The 19,050-nt window shown below is 49.8% G+C and overlaps 1 protein-coding gene across 1 annotated transcript in view; it reads right to left on the bottom strand.

The window, feature by feature from the left end:
• Positions 1-19,050, bottom strand: part of CCDC14 (coiled-coil domain containing 14) — an 84,659-nt gene that overhangs the window by 31,423 nt on the left and 34,186 nt on the right. Inside the window, exon 9 of the mRNA XM_030210436.1 lies at positions 16,280-16,421. Coding sequence (XP_030066296.1) covers positions 16,280-16,421 — 142 coding nt within the window. The remainder of the gene's footprint in view (positions 1-16,279; positions 16,422-19,050) is intronic.

Raw genomic sequence — 19,050 nt, 5'->3', positions numbered from 1 at the left:
AATTTTACAGGACATTTGGCACAGACTTGGCCCCTCTTCTTACAGATTTACTCAACGAGATTCGTACTGGAGCAACCTTGCCGCCTTCTATGATGGAGGCCTGGATCGTGGTAATACCAAAGCTGGATAAAGATCACACTGAATGCGTCTCATACCATGCTATCTCCATTCTAAATGCTGATGTTAAGTCTTGGCCAATCATCTTGCCATCTATTATATACCCTGACCAGGTGGGGTTTGTGGCCCACTGTGAAGCCATGGACAACATTAGGAGAGTCGTGGATTTGATATACTTAATGCGTGACCAGATTCCCACGTGCTTTCTTAGTCTAGATGCAGAGAAGGCCTTTGACAAGGTCCACTGGCCATTTACGTACTGGGTCATGGAGCATTTTGGGATCGGCCCTTTTTACTGTGGCTGGATCCAGGCATTCTATAACGCTCCTAAAGCATGTCTCCGGATTAATGGGGGAAATTCTGCCCCATTTTCTTTGTTTAGGGGAACTCATCAGGGGTGTCCCTTATCTCCAATGCACTTTGCAATGGTTATGGAACCTTTTGCATTGAAAGTGTGGTTGATTCTTGACATCTCTGGCATTTGCCTTGTGAGTCGGGAACACAAAAAAATGGCATTATTTGCGGACAATGTACTGTTTATTACTCGACCATTAACCTCACTTCTTAATCTTTTGCAAGCCATTGGTGAGTACTCTGCAGTTTCCAGGTTCAAAATCAATATGAACAAATCGGAGGCTTTAAATGCTACTTTACCTATGAAGCTTGTGGACTCATTGCAGGCATCCTTTCCTTTTCACTGGGCTATAAGTGGGATTCACTATCTGGGGGTTTTCCTGACTCCACGGTACTCTGACCTATTCTCTGCTAACTATTCGGTCTTGCTTAGGGCCATCGTTCGTGATCTGGATCGTTGGAAGATCTAGCTCTTTCTTGGTTTGGTCGCAGCACCTCTGTTAAAATGAATATCTTGCCTCACCTACTTTACTTATTTCAGGTCCTCCCCTTTGAGGATGCCCTGGGGATTTTTCTCTAATTTACAAGATTGTGTCACTTGCTTTATTTGATCCGGTAAGTGTCCGCTTTTACCTCGCTCCTTCTTGTATCAAGACAAGAGGCGGGGGGGGGGGGGGGGAGTCTGGGAGTCCTAATATTTACTGGTATTACAGGGTAGCTCAAGCGCGTGCAGCTTTAGAATGGTATCAGGCATATCCTTACAAACTATGGGTGCATTTGGAACAATTTTCTTTAGGTAAAAGGCCATTGGGAGCTCTTGTGTGGCTCCCCAGTAAAACACAGACACAGGGCTGGGTTGTGTCCCTCAATCTACTCTACCTTTTACTATTGGGATAGTCTCTTTCTAAACCAGGATCGTATCTTGTCACATCTTACACCTATAGACTTCAATCCCCTGTTCCACCCTGATAATGCCCAGGGAGTCTTCACTTGTTGGTACTCTAAGGACCTTGGACCAACATTTTGATAAAGACTCAATGTTAAACTTCTTTCCTTGACGGAAGAATTTCCTTTTGTGTCACAAGACAGATATGCTTACCTTCAGATTTTTCATTTCCTCTCCTCATCACCTATCTGCTTTATTTATTTGTTGCATTTGTATCCCACATTTTCCCACCTTTTTGCAGGCTCAATGTGGCTTACATTATGTCGTAATGGCGATCACCACTTCCAGAATGAGAAATACAAAGTAGTATTACATTTAAAGTTCATAAATTAAATTATAAAGTAAGTTAGGTAAACAGTTAATTTCAGGCGTGAGAGATAAGGGGGTAATGCATTAACATTCATTAGTGACAAATTGATTGAAGCAAACAGGTATAGAGAGTTCGATGCTGTCAGGTTCTGGTAGAGTTTTGATGTCTGGTCATTTATGAAGGATCATTATGGTATGTCTTTTTGAACAGGTTGGTCTTTAGTAATTTCCGGCAGGCTGCCAGGTCATGCACTGTTTTTATGGCATTTGGCTTTGCAATTTCATGGGAAGATTCCTTTCTGGAAGACTTATGTGAGAACTCCAAGTCCATGAGAGGTCTGATAACCTGTTTATATAAACACTTATGTTCACAATCCCCAATTTACACCTTGCATAGAAGGAATTGGCAGCGTGAGCTGGGTCTGGAGCTGAGAGACGATGAATGGGGGGTTTTGGAAAGGGCACTGGCAAAGATGTCTCGCTATGTACTTTTCAAAGAAAATGCTGTAGAAGTTTTATTTCATTGGTACCCAACGCCTGCTCGTCTCCGACGCATTTATCTAGCCCTCTAGGGCATGTGTTGGAGGGTCTGTGGGGAACTTGGTACAATGGGTCACATCTGGTAGTCATGTGTTAGAATCTGTGCTTTTTGAAAACAATTCAACCCAGACTGCAGAAGTGGTTGGGACATCCCATTCCCTGGTCACCAGTGTTTTTTTTCTTTTTCCCTAAGAAGGTCTCAGGATTAACACCTCCTCTGGCCACTTTGGTGAAGCACGCTATGAGTGCTGCCCGAGTGCTCTTGACAGCGCACTGGAAGCAACAATCTGTTCCTCCATTGGTGAAGTGGTTCAACAAACTATGGTGTATCTGCAAAATGGAGTGTCTATTAGCAGAGTGTAGACATCAGATACACAAATGGGAAGTCATCTGGATCCCTTTTACTTCTCATTGTTTTGCTTGAGTATTACATATTTGGACCATGTTGGACTCCAACCACGCGGGTTTTTTTTGTACCTCTATGGTTAGTAGAGAGGTGGGTAGGTTTGGGAGGGGGGGAAGTGGGAGGGTATACAGCAAACAGAAACTATGTACCATAACACTAACAGCAAGAACTGTATTTTGGGGATTTTTTTTTTTATTTAGACTTTCTACCAAAATTTATTGCTGATGACTGCACAGGTAAACTTTTTTTCTTTTTTAAAGACTATAACCTTTATTGCCACTAAATATAACCACAACAGATTTGCAGTATTTCAAACATGCAAAAAGTGGTTTACAAGTTTTAGATTTTATAAACATACTTTTTACCAGGTCCAGTTCCTATTCCCCTCTCCCCACCATGGCCGAACCAATGCCAAACTAGCCAAATCTCTTTACAAGTCCATTGTGACCAGAGACCACCATCTTTGTACTCCGCTTCATAGCCCTTCAGCCCACTTTTTTTTCCCTTCACTATCATTGTAGTTATTCACAAGTCCGAAGCCTGTCTGCAAAACTGTTTTTCTGACAGGTAAGTGGGCTTGAGCACCATGCCATGGTCCAATGCCCAGGTCCCACAACTCTGTTTCTTCCCGACACAGGAAGTTATGAGACTATGCCTCCCATATTGTTGCTATAGTGCATTGCCACCTTGTTCGCTGTTGGATAAGAACAATTTTGCTCATGAGAGATGCATCCGTTTTCACAGTCTTGTGGGGCAGTCCCTCTGTCAAACTGGGTCAAACTGCCCACAAGAGACACTCCTACATTGACAGTGATGCAATCTTCCTGATTGGCACCCTACACCTATATTAATCTTGGCATTCCTGTTCTACCTTGCCTTTGGATAGATTTCACTTGGTTGATTCCTGAGTGCTATACTACTTGTACTATTCTTTGATTTCAGAACCACATCTAACTTTTAGTCCTGACCTTAGTCTGTCTATTCTGTCTACTGCTTTGATATCATTCCTGTTTTGGAGGCTGCCCTGTTCAGCAGAGCACAAGAACACCATGGTCAGACTATCTCCTGCCATCTAGCAACTATGGTCTACTCTATCTCTGCAGAAAACAGCTTTAGCTCCTGCTCCAAGTACTAGAAGGCGTGACTCAAAAGGAGAGGGGGCTGTGAAGGCAAAAAACATATGATCTAGACCCACAATCCCTGGTGTTCCTCACGGTGTTTAACTCGGTTGTTACAATTCCCAAAAATAACTATCTACACACACTGTAGGAAATAGATTGGACTAGAAAAACCTTTAGAACAAATATTTCTTCATTTAAGGCCGTCACTAAAGGGAAAATTAGGTTCTTACCTTTGTAATTTTCTTTCCTTTAGTCACAGCAGATGAATCCATTAACTGATAGGGTTGTCTCCGCCTACCAGCAGGTGGAGATAGAGAACACTGAAGAACCACAGTGACCCTTGGACGGCTAGCCCCATCTGCCTTCAGTATTTGAAACTTCCAAAGCAGAGTAAATAAGAAAGGTAATGTCACAAACTTTCCTCACAGCGAACAAATGCCCCAGAACGGGAGCAATAACCACACAAAGGAGGGACGAACCCAACCTCCTGCAATAGAACAGCATGTAGAAATTGTAAGAACTGTTCATCAACTCCTCCTGATGAGATACAATATCTGCATGAAAGAACTGAACAAAAACACAAAGTCAGACAGGGAGAGATCATGGATTCATCTGCTGTGACTAAAGGAAAGAAAATTACCAAGGTAAGAACCTAATTTTCCCTTCCTTGACATCAACAGCAGATGAATCCATTAACTGATGGGATGTACAAAAGCACTCCTTACGTAGGGTGGGAACAGGCAACTCCGCGAGCCAGTACCTGCGCTCCAAAATGCGTGTCCTGCTTCACTGCCACATCCAGCCTGTAATGCTGTACAAACGAGAGCTGAGAAGCCCAAGTAGCTGCACGACAGACACCTGTTTCAGCCCAAGAGGAGGAAATCGCTCTCGTGGAATGCACTTTAAACACTTCAGGGGAAGCCCGCCCTGAAAGCAGATACGCATAAAAGATGACTTCTCTGAGCCAACGGGCTATAGTGGCCTTAGACGCCAGGCACCCACATCGAGAACCTGTCAACAAGACAAAAAAAAGATCAGAAGTCCTGAAGTCATTTGACATCTGTAGGTACTGCAACAGAGCCCTGCGGACATCCAAAAGATGTAATTGCCCAAAGGAATTCGGAAAGTCCTCCCTAGAAAAGGAAGGTAGAAAAATGGGCTGGTTTAGGTGAAACGCTGAAACCACCTTAGGCATAAAGGAAGGAACTGTACGAACCGTCACCCCGGACTCTGAGAACTGCAGAAAAGGGTCCCCACAGGAAAGCGCCTGAAGCTCAGATATGCGTCTAGCCGATGTCATGGCCACCGAAAAGACTGTCTTGAGAGTTACATCCTTCTCAGACACTCGCTTAAGCGGCTCAAAAGGCAAACGCTGGAGAGCCTTCAACCAGCCCCAGGTTCCAGGCCGGACAAGGCAACCGCACGGGAAGGCAGAGCCGAAGCGCCCCTCTGAGAAATCAGGCAATGTCCGGATGAGCAGCGAGGGATAAGCCAGAGACTTTCCCTCGGTAGCATGCCAACGCTGCCACTTGCACCCGAAGGGAATTGTAAGCCAGGCCTTTTTGTAAGCCATCCTGCAAAAAGTCCAGGACCAGCGAGACCGTAGCCCATGCGGGTGTGACCTCTTTAGGGGCACACCACTCCTCAAACTTATGCCTTATCCGAGCATAGGCTGCGGAAGTAGACTGCTTGTGGGCCTGCAAGAGAGTGGAGATGACCTTGTTAGAGTAGCCCTTATCTCTCAATTGTGCCCTCTCAAGAGCCAGGCCATAAGACCAAATCGGCAGGGATCCTCCATAGTCACCGGGCCTTGAACTAACAGGTTCGGAACTCGAGGCAAAGGAAGTGGAGCCTCCACCAGCATCCGGCGGAGATCCGCATTCAACAGATGCCTTGGCCAATCTGAAGCGATGAGAAAGCGAATGATACATACCTGTAGCAGGTGTTCTCCGAGGACAGCAGGCTGATTGTTCTCACGACTGGGTTGACGTCCACGGCAGCCCCCACCAACCAGAACAAAAACTTCGCGGGCAGTCCCGCACGCAGGGCACGCCCACCGCGCATGCGCGGCCGTCTTCCCGCCCGTGCGCGACCGTTCCCGCTCAGTTGAATGACAAGCAAATTAATGAGTAAAACGCAACTCCAAAGGGGAGGAGGGAGGGTAGGTGAGAACAATCAGCCTGCTGTCCTCTGAGAACACCTGCTACAGGTATGTATCATTCGCTTTCTCCGAGGACAAGCAGGCTGCTTGTTCTCACGACTGGGGTATCCCTAGCTCTCAGGCTCACTCAAAACAAGAACCCAGGTCAATTGAACCTCGCAATGGCGAGGGTATAACAGAAATTGACCTACGAAGAACAACTAACTGAGAGTGCAGCCTGACCAGAATAAATTCGGGTCCTGGAGGGTGGAGTTGGATTTAAACCCCAAACAGATTCTGCAGCACCGACTGCCCGAACTGACTGTCACGTCGGGTATCCTGCTGTAGGCAGTAATGAGATGTGAATGTGTGGACAGATGACCACGTCGCAGCTTTGCAAATCTCTTCAATAGTGGCTGACTTCAAGTGGGCCACCGACGCTGCCATGGCTCTGACACTATGAGCCGTGACATGACCCTCAAGAGTCAGCCCAGCCTGGGCGTAAGTGAAGGAAATGCAATCTGCTAGCCAATTGGAGTTGGTGCGTTTCCCGACAGCGACCCTTCCTTTTGGGGTCGAAGGAAATAAACAATTGGGCGGACTTGTCTGTGGGGCTGTGTCCGCTCCAGATAGAAGGCCAAAGCTCGCTTGCAGTCCAATGTGTGCAACTGACGTTCAGCAGGGCGGGTATGCGGTCTGGGAAAGAATGTTGGCAAGACAATTGACTGGTTAAGATGGAACTCCGACACCACCTTTTGCAGAAACTTGGGGTGAGTGCGGAGTACTACCCTATTATGATGAAATTTTGTATATGGAGCATGAGCTACTAGGGCTTGAAGCTCACTGACTCTACGAGCTGAAGTAACTGCCACCAAGAAAATGACCTTCCAGGTCAAGTACTTCAGATGGCAGGAATTCAGTGGCTCAAAAGGAGGTTTCATCAGCTGGGTGAGGACTACATTGAGATCCCATGACACTGCAGGAGGCTTGACAGGGGGCCGTGACAAGAGCAAGCCTCTCATAAATCGGACGACTAAAGACTCTCCAGAGATGGCTTTACCCTCTACACGATGATGGTAAGCACTAATCGCACTAAGGTGATTCCTTACTGAGTTGGTCTTGAGGCCAGACTCTGATAAGTGTAGAAGGTATTCAAGCAGGTTCTGTGTAGGACAAGAACGAGGTTCTAGGGCCTTTCTCTCACACCAAACGACAAACCTCCTCCACTTGAAAAAGTAACTCTTTTTAGTGGAATCCTTCCTAGAGGCAAGCAAGACGCGGGAGACACCCTCCGACAGACCCAACGAAGCAAAGTCTACGCCCTCAACATCCAGGCCGTGAGAGCCAGAGACTGAAGGTTGGGGTGCAGAAGCGCTCCGTCGTTCTGCGAAATGAGAGTCGGAAAACACTCCAATCTCCACGGTTCTTCGGAGGACAACTCCAGAAGTAGAGGGAACCAGATCTGACGGGGCCAAAAAGGAGCAATCAGAATCATGGTGCCGTGGTCTTGCTTGAGCTTCAGTAAGGTCTTCCCCACCAAAGGTATGGGAGGATAAGCATACAGGAGACCGGTCCCCCAATGGAGGAGAAAGGCATCCAACGCTAGTCTGCCGTGTGCCTGTAGTCTGTAACAAAACAGAGACAGCTTGTGGTTGGTCTGAGAGGCGAAAAGGTCCACCGAGGGAGTGCCCCACTCTCGGAAGATCTTGCGTACCACTCTGGAATGAAGCGACCACTCGTGCGGTTGCATGACTCTGCTCAGTCTGTCGGCCAGACTGTTGTTTACACCTGCCAGGTATGTGGCTTGAAGAAGCATGCCGAACTGGCAGGCCCAATGCCACATCCTGACGGCTTCCTGACACAGGGGGCGAGATCCGGTGCCCCCCTGCTTGTTGATGTAATACATTGCAACCTGATTGTCTGTCCGAATTTGGATAATTTGACAGGACAGCCGATCTCTGAAGGTCTTCAGTGCGTTCCAGACCGCTCGGAGCTCCAGGAGGTTGATCTGAAGATCCTGTTCCTGGAGAGACCACAGTCCCTGGGTGTGACGCCCATCGACATGAGCTCCCCACCCCAGGCGAGATGCATCCGTCGTCAGCACTTTCGTGGGCTGCGGAATTTGGAATGGACGTCCCAGGGTGAAATTGGTCCGAATGGTCCACCAGTGCAGTGAATTGCGGCAACTGATGGAGAGGCGGATGACATCTTCTAGATTCCCGGTGGCTTAACACCACTGGGAAGCTAGGGTCCATTGAGCAGGTCTCATGTGAAGGCGAGCCATGGGAGTCACATGAACTGTGGAGGTCATGTGACCCAGGAGTCTCAACATGTGCCGAGCCGTGACCTGCTGAGACGCTCTGGTCTGGGAAGCAAGGGACAGAAGGTTCTGCACCCTTGCTTCGGGAAGAAAGGCCTGAGCCGTCTGAGAATTCAGCAGCGCTCCTATGAATTCCAGAGACTGGACCGGCTGGAGATGGGACTTCGGGTAATTTAGCACAAACCCCAGCAGCTCCAGAAGGTGGATAGTGCACTGCATGGACCGAAGGGCTCTTGCCTCTGAGGTGTTCTTGACCAGCCAATCGTCGAGGTACGGGAACACGTGCACTCCCAGCTTGCGCAAGTACGCCGCCACCACCACGAGGCACTTTGTGAACACTCGTGGCGCAGAGGCGAGCCCAAAGGGCAGCACACAGTACTGAAAGTGCCATGTTCCCAAACGGAATCTGAGATACTGTCTTTGAGCTGGCAGTATCGGGATGCGAGTGTATGTGTCCTTTAAATCCAGGGAACATAGCCAATCGTCTTTCTGAATCCTTGGTAGAAGGGTGCCCAAGGAAAGCATCCTGAACTTCTCTTTGACCAGGTATTTGTTCAGGCCTCTCAGGTCTAGGATGGGACGCATCCCCCCTGTTTTCTTTTCCACAAGGAAGTACCTGGAATAGAATCCCTGCCCTTCCTGCCCGGGTGGCACGGGCTCAACCGCATTGGCGCTGAGAAGAGCGGAGAGTTCCTCTGCAAGTACCTGCTTGTGATGGGAGCTGAAGGATTGGGCTCCCGGAGGACAATTTGGTGGAGTGGAGGCCAAATTCAGGGCGTATCCGCACCGCACTATTTGGAGAACCCACTGGTCGGAGGTTATTAGAGGCCACCTTTGGTGAAAAACTTTCAACCTCCCCCCGACTGGCAGATCGTCCGGTACGGACACTTTGATGGCGGCTATGTTCCCATGGATCCAGTCAAAAACCCGTCCCCGGTTTTTGCTGTGGAGGCGCAGGGGGCTGCTTAGGCGCATGCTGTTGACGGGAACGAGCGCGCTGGGACTGTCCCTGTGCCTGAGGCCTTCGGGCCAGCTGGGTGTACCTACGCTTGTTGTAGGCGTAGGGCGCAGCCTGCCGGGCCCGGAAAAAACGTCCACCTTTAGAGGTGGATGCTGAAGGTGCCCGGTGGGAGAGCTTGTCGAGGGCGGTTTCCCGCTGATGTAGTTGGTCCACCAACTGCTCGACCTTCTCGCCGAAAATATTATCCCCCTGGCAAGGGACATCAGCCAGCCGCTGCTGGGTGCGGTTGTCCAGGTCAGAGCACGCAGCCATGAGAGTCTGCGCATCACTATACCTTGGGCCGCAGCTCGAGATGCCACATCCCAGGTGTCATAAATACCCCTGGACAGGAACTTTCTGCATGCCTTCAGCTGCCTGACCACCTCCTGAAAAGGTCTGGACTGCTCCGGGGGGAGCTTGTCGACCAGGTCCGCCAGTTGCTTCACATTATTCCGCATGTGTATGCTCGTGTAGAGCTGGTAGGATTGGATGCGGGTCACGAGCATTGAAGATTGGTATGCCTTCCTCCCAAACGAGTCCAGAGTGAGAGACTCCCGCCCCGGGGGCGCTGAAGCGGTATCCCTTGAACTCCGTGCCCTCTTGAGAGCAGAGTCCACGACCGCCGAGTCATGAGGCAATTGGGGCCGCATTAACTCTGGGTCTGAGTGGATCCTGTATTGGGACTCCGCTTTCTTGGGGATGGTGGGATTAGATAAAGGTCTCAACCAGTTCCGAAGCAGAGCCTCTTTGAGGACATTGTGCAACGGTACCGTGGAGGACTCTCTAGGTGGTGATGGATAGTCGAGGACCTTGAGCATCTCGGCCCTCGGCTCATCCACAGAGACCACGGGAAAGGGAATGCAGATAAACATATCCCTGACAAAGGAGAGGCTCTCAGGTGGCGAGAGCTTCCTCTCCGGTGAAGGAGTGGGGTCGGAGGGAAGGCCCACAGACTCCTCTGAGGAGAAATATCTGGGGTCCTCCTCCTCCCCCCCACGAGGCCTCTTCCTCGGTGTTGGACATGAGCTCCTGTAGCTCAGACCTCAACCGGGCCCGGCTTCGAGGCACCGAGTCCTCGGTGGCGTCGTCCAGCGGTGGACTCCCGTGCCGGCAGGGATGAAGCTCCCTCCATCGACGTCGACTCCCCCTGCGTGGCGGTCGAGACCGGCGCCGCAAGCGGCGTTGGCGTCGAAGGCCTCGGCACCGGGCTAGAGCACGCTGGCGCCTCCATCAACGGCGCCGGGGGCGCAAGCACCCCTGGCGCCGGCACAGTCTGGAGCATCAGCCCTTCCAGGATCCCCGGAAGGATGGCTCGGAGGCACTCGTCAAGACCCGCTGTCGGGAAAGGTGAGGGGGCCGGTGGAGGTGCCGGTGCCAGAATCTGCTCGGGTCCAGGAGACGGCACCGAAGTGCCCGTACCCTGACGATACCTCTACCACCGAGGGGGAACGCTCCTCCCGGCGCTGCCGCTTCCTCGGCGTCGAGTCATCTCTGGAGCCGGAGCTGGTAGCCACATGCGCCGTGGGCGACCGATTACGGTGCTTTTTAGCTTTCTTCCGGTGCCCGTCATCGGCGCTCGGCGGTACCGAAGAGGAGGAGGAGGTAGATCCCCCTCGGCCTCGAGGGATCAGGTCTAACAGGGTTCGGTCCCGATGGCCCTGGGTAGAGGGAGTGACCGGGGCCGATTGCCCATGCGGCCGCTCACCCCTGCCATCTCCGGAAGACCGGCGGGCCAACGGAACCTGTGCTCCTGGGGTCAGTGCCATCTGTGCCAATTTTGTGGACATCAGTACTGGTACCGAAGATCCGGCCGTCGACACCAATGCCGTCGAAGTCGACGTCGAGGGGCCGGCGCAAGTTCCAAAAAGACGGTCCCGCAGAGCTTACCTTGCCACCTGTGTCCGTTTCCGCAAACCGAGACACAAGGTGCACGTCTTGGTATCGTGCTCCGGCCCGAGGCACCAAGCGTAAGTGTCGGTCTGCGAGATATGCCGGCCGCACCGACCACACTTCTTAAATCCACTCGGGACCTTCGAGGACATCGACGGAAAAATCGCGTCGGCAAAGTCAAAGTCGTCGATGGTGGCGGTAAAAAGCACACCCGAAAAGAAATTGACCGCGCGGCCACAAGGCCAAAACGAGGCGCCCCCCGCTAAACATACGAGAGGAGTAAAACAAAGTTTTCCTTTTTTTTTTTTTTTTGAAAAGAAAAAACAGAACAAAAGAAAAACAAACGAAGAAGAAAAACTTGCGTCTAAGGCGCGATCCGGTTTCCGGGGCTGACAGAGAGAGAGACGAACACGGCTCTCTCCAGCGCGGAAAAGAAAAGACTGAGCGGGAACGGTCGCGCACGGGCGTGAAGACGGCCGCGCATGCGCGGTGGGCGTGCCCTGCGTGCGGGACCGCCCGTGAAGTTTTTGTTCCGGTTGGTGGGGGCTGCCGTGGACATCAACCCAGTCGTGAGAACAAGCAGCCTGCTTGTCCTCGGAGAATCACCAATCCTCGGTGTAGTCGAATCCGCAGGAGGACTCGCCCTATCAAGGGCCAAGGAGGGAACACATATAAGAGGCCCGAGGGCCAGGGTTGAGCCAGTGGATCCAATCCCGCCGAGCGAGGATCTCTCCATCTGCTGAAAAAGCGAGGGGCTTTGGCGTTTGTACTTGACACCATAAGATCCATTCTGGGAGTCCCCCATTTGGCACAAATCTGAAGAAACACTTCTGCCAGTTCCCATTCCGCCGGGTCGATTTGATGCCTGCTGAGAAAATCGGCTTGAGCTGCTGACAGAAGCTGCAGGTGGAGCGCGGCCCAGTGGCAAATCTGAGCGGCCTCCGCAGCCAGGGCCCTGAACTGAGTGCCGCCCTGACAATTGATGTAGGCCACCGCTGTTGTGTTGTCTGACAGAACCCGGACAACAAGCCCCTTCAGAGTCTTGTGGAAGGCCAGAAGAGCCTGGAATATCGCTCTCAGTTCCAAGCGATTGATGGACCACCCCGCTTCCATGGGTGTCCACTGACCCCGAGCATAGCTTCCCTGGCAATGCGCTCCCCAGCCCAAAAGGCTGGCATCTGTTATCACCAGGCACCAAGAAGGAAGCGCAAGCGACATTCCTCGTCGCAGCATCCTGTCGGAGAGCCACCAATCCATACTGTGCCGGGCCGCAGGGAGCCACGTGAGTCTGCGTTGATATTCCTGGGAAATCGGAGACCATTGATGGAGCAGGGCAATCTGTAGTGGCCTCATATGCGCTCTCGCCCAGGGAACCACCTCCAACGTGGCCGTCATCGACCCCAGCAGTTGGACAAAGTCCCAAGCTTGAGGGCGAGACATCCGTAGGAGCAAACGGACCTGATTCTGAAGCTTGCACCTCCTGAGATCGGGGAGAAAGACAAACCTCGAGACCGTGTTGAACCGGACCCCCAAATACTAGAGAGACAGAGGGGGTCAGGTGACTTTTGGGTATATTGACCACCCAGCCCAGAGTCTGCAGAACTGTCACCACTCTGGCTGTGGCAAGACGACTTTCGTCTGCCAAATCCGCTCTGATGAGCTAGTCGAGATAAGGGTGAACTCTGATACCCTCTCCCCTGAGAAAGGCAGCTACCACCACCATTACCTTGGAAAAGGTACTGGGAGCTGTGGCTAGCCTGAAAGGCAACGCCAGAAACTGAAAATGCTGGCCCAACACCACAAACCGGTGGAACCGCTAGTGCGGGGGCCAAATAGGAATGTGCAAGTAAACTTCCTTGCGGTCCAGAGACATAAGAAACTCTCCTGGCTGAACCACCGCAATGACGGAGCGCAGGGTTTCCATGCACAAGTGTCTCACTCTTAAGGCCTCGTTTACTTGTCGTAAGTCAAGAATCGGTCTGAAAGACCCGCCTTTGAGGGACCACAAAATAAATGGAGTAGCGACCGCAGCCGCGTTCGGCGGGAGGCACCGGGATCACCGCTCCGAGGTGCAGCAAGACTTGTAAGGTCTCCTCTACCACCGTCCGTTTGACGGCAGTGCCGCATCGGGACTCCAAAAACATGTCTCTCACCGGGGCACCGAATTCCAATCGGTAACCTTCTCTGATCAGGTCCAGGACCCACTGATCCGAAGTTATCTTGGTCCATTCCTCGAGAAAGAGGGAAAGACATCCTCCTATTGCACGAATAGAGGAGTGGACTGGCACCCCGTCATTGTGGAGCACGCCCCTGAACTCCTGGCCGCGACCCGGCCGCTGTGGAACGTTTGTCCAAGCGAAAGGAGTTCCTCTGCTGAAAACGGGAACGTTGAGAAAACCCAGCAGAACGCCCTGGGCGATACCTGCGAGCTTCACGGAAGCGAGGTCTGGAACAGGAGGGAAACACAGGACCCTTGGAAGAAGGCCTCGGCCTATCCTCAGGTAACCGTTGGGACTTAGGAGTTCCCTAGGTCTTTAACAATCTTCTCCAACAGGAGGCCCTGAAAGGGTAACCTCACCAGCCTTTGCTTAGAGGCCATGTTAGGCCGCCCAATGTCGCAGCCAAAGAAGGCGGCGGGCAGAAACCGCCACAGACATCTGCTTAGCCGAAGCGCTGAGCAGATCATAAAGGGCGTCAGCCAAAAATGACAGGGCCGACTCCATTCGCGGGGCAACCTCAGAGAGGAACCCTGCACCCTCCGCAGGCTGCTCCACCGCCTGTTGTAACCAGGAAAGACAGGTGTGGGCTGCATAGGAACTGCAGATAGACGCCCTTAAGGCAAGGCCCGATATTTCAAAGGACCACTTCAACGCGGATTCTAGCAGCCGGTCCTGCGTGTCTTTCAAAGCGACCCCTCCCTCTACTGGGAGAGTGGTCTTTTTTGTCACAGCCATGACTAAGGCGTCCACTTTAGGCATCCCAAAAAGGGCCAAGTGGACCTCACTCAGAGGGTAAAGCTGACCCATAGTCCTGGCCACTTTCAAAGGCCCATCGGGGTCAGACCATTGAGCTGAAATAAGCTCCTGGATGGAGTCATGCACAGGAAAGGCCCGCGTAGGCTTCTTAGTACTCGCCATCCTAAGATTAACAGAGAAGGCCTCGCCTTCAACAGGATCATCAATCGAGAGGGCCTGCAAGGCTCAGCAATGAGAGCTGGGAGCTCGTCGCGGTGGAAAATCCGACCCGCAATGGGATCATCCAAATCCAGTGGCAAACAGGCACCCTCCTCTGAATCATCTGTCCCTGAGGGCCTGCCAGATCCCTCAGACTCCCCACAGCCCGACCATGGGGGGGGGATAAGGATATGCGCCACTTTCAGATGGGGAATTTACCCGTCTATGTTTAGTGTGTTTCCAACGCTTGGGGGAGGAAATAACATCTGAAGCCATCCCTGGGGCATCAACACCCGGAGGGAACCCAGGATGCAACGGTGTGAGCATCTGCGGCAGAGCTCTTTGCAGCATGAAGGCCTTATGCATCAGTAGCACAAACTCACCCTGGCCCTCCGTCCCCGAATTAGGTGAAACGGAGGCAGGACCTCCTCTGGCAGCCTCGAAATGAGGCGTCCCCCTGCACTCAGACTCCTCCACCATAGCGGGGGTCGAGGCATGTGGTGCTTCCAAAATGGCGCCCGCTGCCAGCTCCATCGAGCGGGAAGAATCATTGCTCGCCATGCTCGTACTAGCTCGAGTGTCTAAGGTGCACGTACTGCAAAGCCCCGCTGCTGACCTACGCTTACCACAGCGGAAGCAGCGCTTAACTCCTTCAGTAGCCATCGCCCGACTGGACGGAAATATAGCAATAAAATGGCAGCTTCGTGCCAAAACTTACCCCATTCGGAACGCTGTCCACGGGAACCTCCCTGGAGGAGCTGGGCACCACTCTCACCTCAGAAGACCGAGTCAATGAACTCCGGTCAAGCTGCACAGAGCCAGAATCTCTTGAGAAAGCCTCAGAACAGCCATGCAGTAAAAGCGCGCTTTTTTTTTTTTTTTTTTTTAACGCTGTGAGGAAAGTTGGAGGCAGGCAGCGACAGAGGGACTCCGGGAGGAGGGGGGAATGGGAAAGGCAGGGAAAGGGTGAACCTATATGCCTTTAAAGTGGGCACCACCAGCCACAACACCCCTGCTCAACTGGCAAAGCACAGGAGCCACCCCAGGCAGAAATCCAGGAGCTGATCAAGCTACGTCCACACCTGCTGGGAGATAGAGAAATACTGAAGGCAGATGGGGCTAGCTGTCCAAGGGTCACTGTGGTTCTTCAGTGTTCTCTATCTCCATCTGCTGGTAGGCAGATACAACCCCATCAGTTAATGGATTCATCCGCTGTTGATGACAAGGAATTAATATTTTGAAAACAAAAGAATCATACAGAGAGATATTACCTTGTGACTTTAGAACCTAGAATTATAAGATTAGGAATTCAGTGCTGTGCTTATGAGGTTCCATTCGTTTTACATATACAGACTGGCAATTTAAAAAAAAGTTATGAATGCAGATTCAGATATCATCCTCCAGATTCTATAAAAGGCACCCAAATATGGGTGTGCAAATTTGGGCACAATCCTGAGTTGTGCGGAAAACTAAACTGGTTAACGAGCCAACAGCAATAACAATTATTGATATTAATTGGTACCAATTTGGATTTGTGCGTACACTGTGCTACATGTTATTCTATAATACTGGGTGCCCAAAAGGGGGCATTTCAGAAATTTTTGCGAAGTGTTATACAATACTGCGGATATGCGTCCAAATTGGATGCAAGGAACTGGTTTCAGCAGAAACAAGTCCATGCACCCAAATTTGGGTGCTGAATCGGCACTACGCTCTACTCTATAAAGAGCGCTCAACCCAGTGTGCCCTTTACAGAATAGCACTGGGAGCGGATTTCTTCTGGTGCCCAAATTTGGGCATCATTTACTGAATCTGGTCCCATATGTCTACCATCATGTGCCCTCCAGCCTTCTCAAGAGCTTGATTTCATCATTTTCACTTGCCATTCCAAGGGAAATGGAAACAATGATCTAGAGTATTTTCACTCCAGTCCACATTATTTTACCATGTTTTATTTACTGACCTACGCAATTGTGCATTTTCACTTCTAAGCGGCTGCATAGCAAGTGCTACTTCAGTTTGTATATTTGCACTTTCTACTACCACAGGAAGCAGAGAGACACACTCTTCCAACTCAGATATCAGTCTCAGAATTTCTCTATCACCTAAAGGTCACAAACGAGAAAAACATCAGTGCTTATGATATGAACACCATAATAAGTGCAGCACTATTCGAGCTTGCAATTGTTTTTTAAATTTCAAATATTTATTAACTACTTCAATAACTTGACTACTCAAAGTGGTGTACACAGCCAACATATGGCATAATTAATACAAAACAAAAACATTCTATTAACCCCAAAACAAAAATGTTAGAAAAAACAAACTCAAAGCTGGCACCAACAAAACAGAAGTAAGCTCACCATCATCCCCTTCTCCAACAACCTCATTACTAACAATGAACCACACCCTCTTAGAAACTTGGTTTTAGCTGGCACCTAAGTGTTCTCTGTGGACAACAGAATACAAGTCATAGCATAGGCCAGTGATGGCGAACCTTTCAGAGACCGAGTGCCCAAACAGCAACCCAAAATCTAATTATTTATCACAAAGTGCCAACAGGTGCCGGTACTCATTATGGGCGTGGTCACCACATATGACTCCACCCCTATGATAGCCACACTCCTTACACCAGCCATGGTGCATATAAACAGACATCATTGAAAATATTAAACTAGTATAGGAAAAAAGGTTTGGAGAAGTTCCTGGAGGAAATGTCCATAGCCTGCTATTGAGACAGACATGGGGGAAACCACTGCTTGCTCTGGGATTGGTCGCATAGAATGTTGCTACTATTTGGGTTTCTGCTAGGTGCTTGTGACCTGAATTGACCACTGTTGGAAGCAGGATACTGGGCTATATGGACCATTTGTCAGACCTAGTATAACTGTTCTTATGAAACAAGAGGGGAAGAAAAAGCCGGCAGCTGAACTAAGCTGAGGGCTCTTGCAGACACCCACAGTGGCTGGCATATGCAGGCCTGCCCTGCTGCTCAGGCCAACTTTGGCCCTGAGCTCCAGTGTCTGCGCCACCCTCCTGTTCTCTCAGGTGCATTTCCCACCCTCACTTTTTTTCCCCCTATTTTCAAGCTGCTCAGGGAATAAAGCTAAGCCAGGAAACTAAATCATTTTTTTTAATTGACTGGGAGCTGGGGAAAAACATCCAGACAGGACAAGGAGAGGTAGGAGGATGGAGACTCGTACCCCTCAGATAGAGTCCCACAGGACCAAGAAAAAGTCTCATCCAGTGGCAACTAAAAAGCACAACTGGGGGCAGCAGGCTTATTCCACTCCAAAACAGCTCTTATCCTGAATGCCCTCTCTTTCCTCATCACCGCTGAACTGGGAAGCCTTACATAAAGACTTGACCAACAGGTTTTGAGCTACTTGAAGTTTCCTTAAGAAAACATTCAGCAAACCCATATTCAAAACATTACAATATTCCACACTCCCTACCACCTGCTGAACTACTACCCAAAGCAAATTCTCCTGCAAATAAGACCTCAATTTACACACCACATTCAACCTACCATAAAAGTGATGTAATACAGCCAGAACCTGCTTCTGTCCATAAGTACATAAGAATTGCCATACTGGGACAGACTGAAGATCCATCAAGTCCAGCAACTGTTTCCAACAGTAGCCAATCTAGGTCACAAACACCTGGCAAGATCCCAAAACAGTACAATACATTTTATGCTGCTTATCCTAGAAATAAGTAGTGGATTTTCCCCAAGTCCATTTTAATAATCTTATGGACTTTTCTTTTAGAAAGCTATCCAAACCTTTTTTAAATCCCACTAAGCTGCTTCTACACCCTCAACATCTTCACACAATCTACCACCAGTAAATACTCCCCCATACACCTGCATCCTGAACCTTAGGGACAACCACTTGGCATCCCCAAAGCAAAAGGCTACCAATTTAGCAACATTCTAGACCATACCACTGTTTCTAAACAACATCCAGTGTACTGGAAAAAGTTGCCTCTTTGAATCAGAAATATTACAGAGTTTAAAAGAGCTCAAGGCACTTTATGCAAGCCTACAGTTGGGGTAACGAATGATGATTTAACATATGCTCTGGGATGTTGATTGATTGGTAATCTCTAATTTGTTTTTACATTATGTATCATCAATAGAAATCAAACAAAATAAAACATGGAAAAGAAAATAAGATACCTTTTTTATTGGACATAACTTAATACATTTCTTGATTAGCTTTCGAAGGTTGCCCTTCTTCCTCAGATCGGAAATAAGCAAATGTTGTAGCAGGTAGTATATATAAGAGAAACATCAAAGCATTACTTTGACAGTCTGACAGAGTGGGAGGGTGGGGGTACGCATGGGGACATCAAAGCATTTCATTGATATTCTAACAGAATGGGTGTTGGTAGGTGAGAGGAGGGTAATAAACAGAGAAATACAGCTTATGGTTTATAATAGGTTAGAAAACCCAGATCCTTATTAAGCCCTGTTTGTTGTGTGTCAAAATATTCAATCATTCTTATTTCAAAGGTCTTAGGTTCCTGTATTGTTTTAAAATTACCTTTCCGTATTCTTACTGTGAAATCACTGGTGCAGTGTTGGCCCACAGGGGTGGGGGCTTGACTGGCACCGGCTATTTTCATGTGATATCTGTGCAGATTGAATCTTGTCTTAAGCATCTGGCCTGTTTCTCCAATATAGCATCCTTCGTTACATTTTTTATACTGAATGATATATACCACATTGGA

Source organism: Microcaecilia unicolor, chromosome 7, assembly GCF_901765095.1.
Source record: "Microcaecilia unicolor chromosome 7, aMicUni1.1, whole genome shotgun sequence".
In the NCBI taxonomy this organism is placed as follows: domain Eukaryota; kingdom Metazoa; phylum Chordata; class Amphibia; order Gymnophiona; family Siphonopidae; genus Microcaecilia; species Microcaecilia unicolor.
The sequence above is the reverse complement of the archived record's forward strand: the minus strand, read 5'-3'. Positions and strand labels throughout refer to the sequence as shown.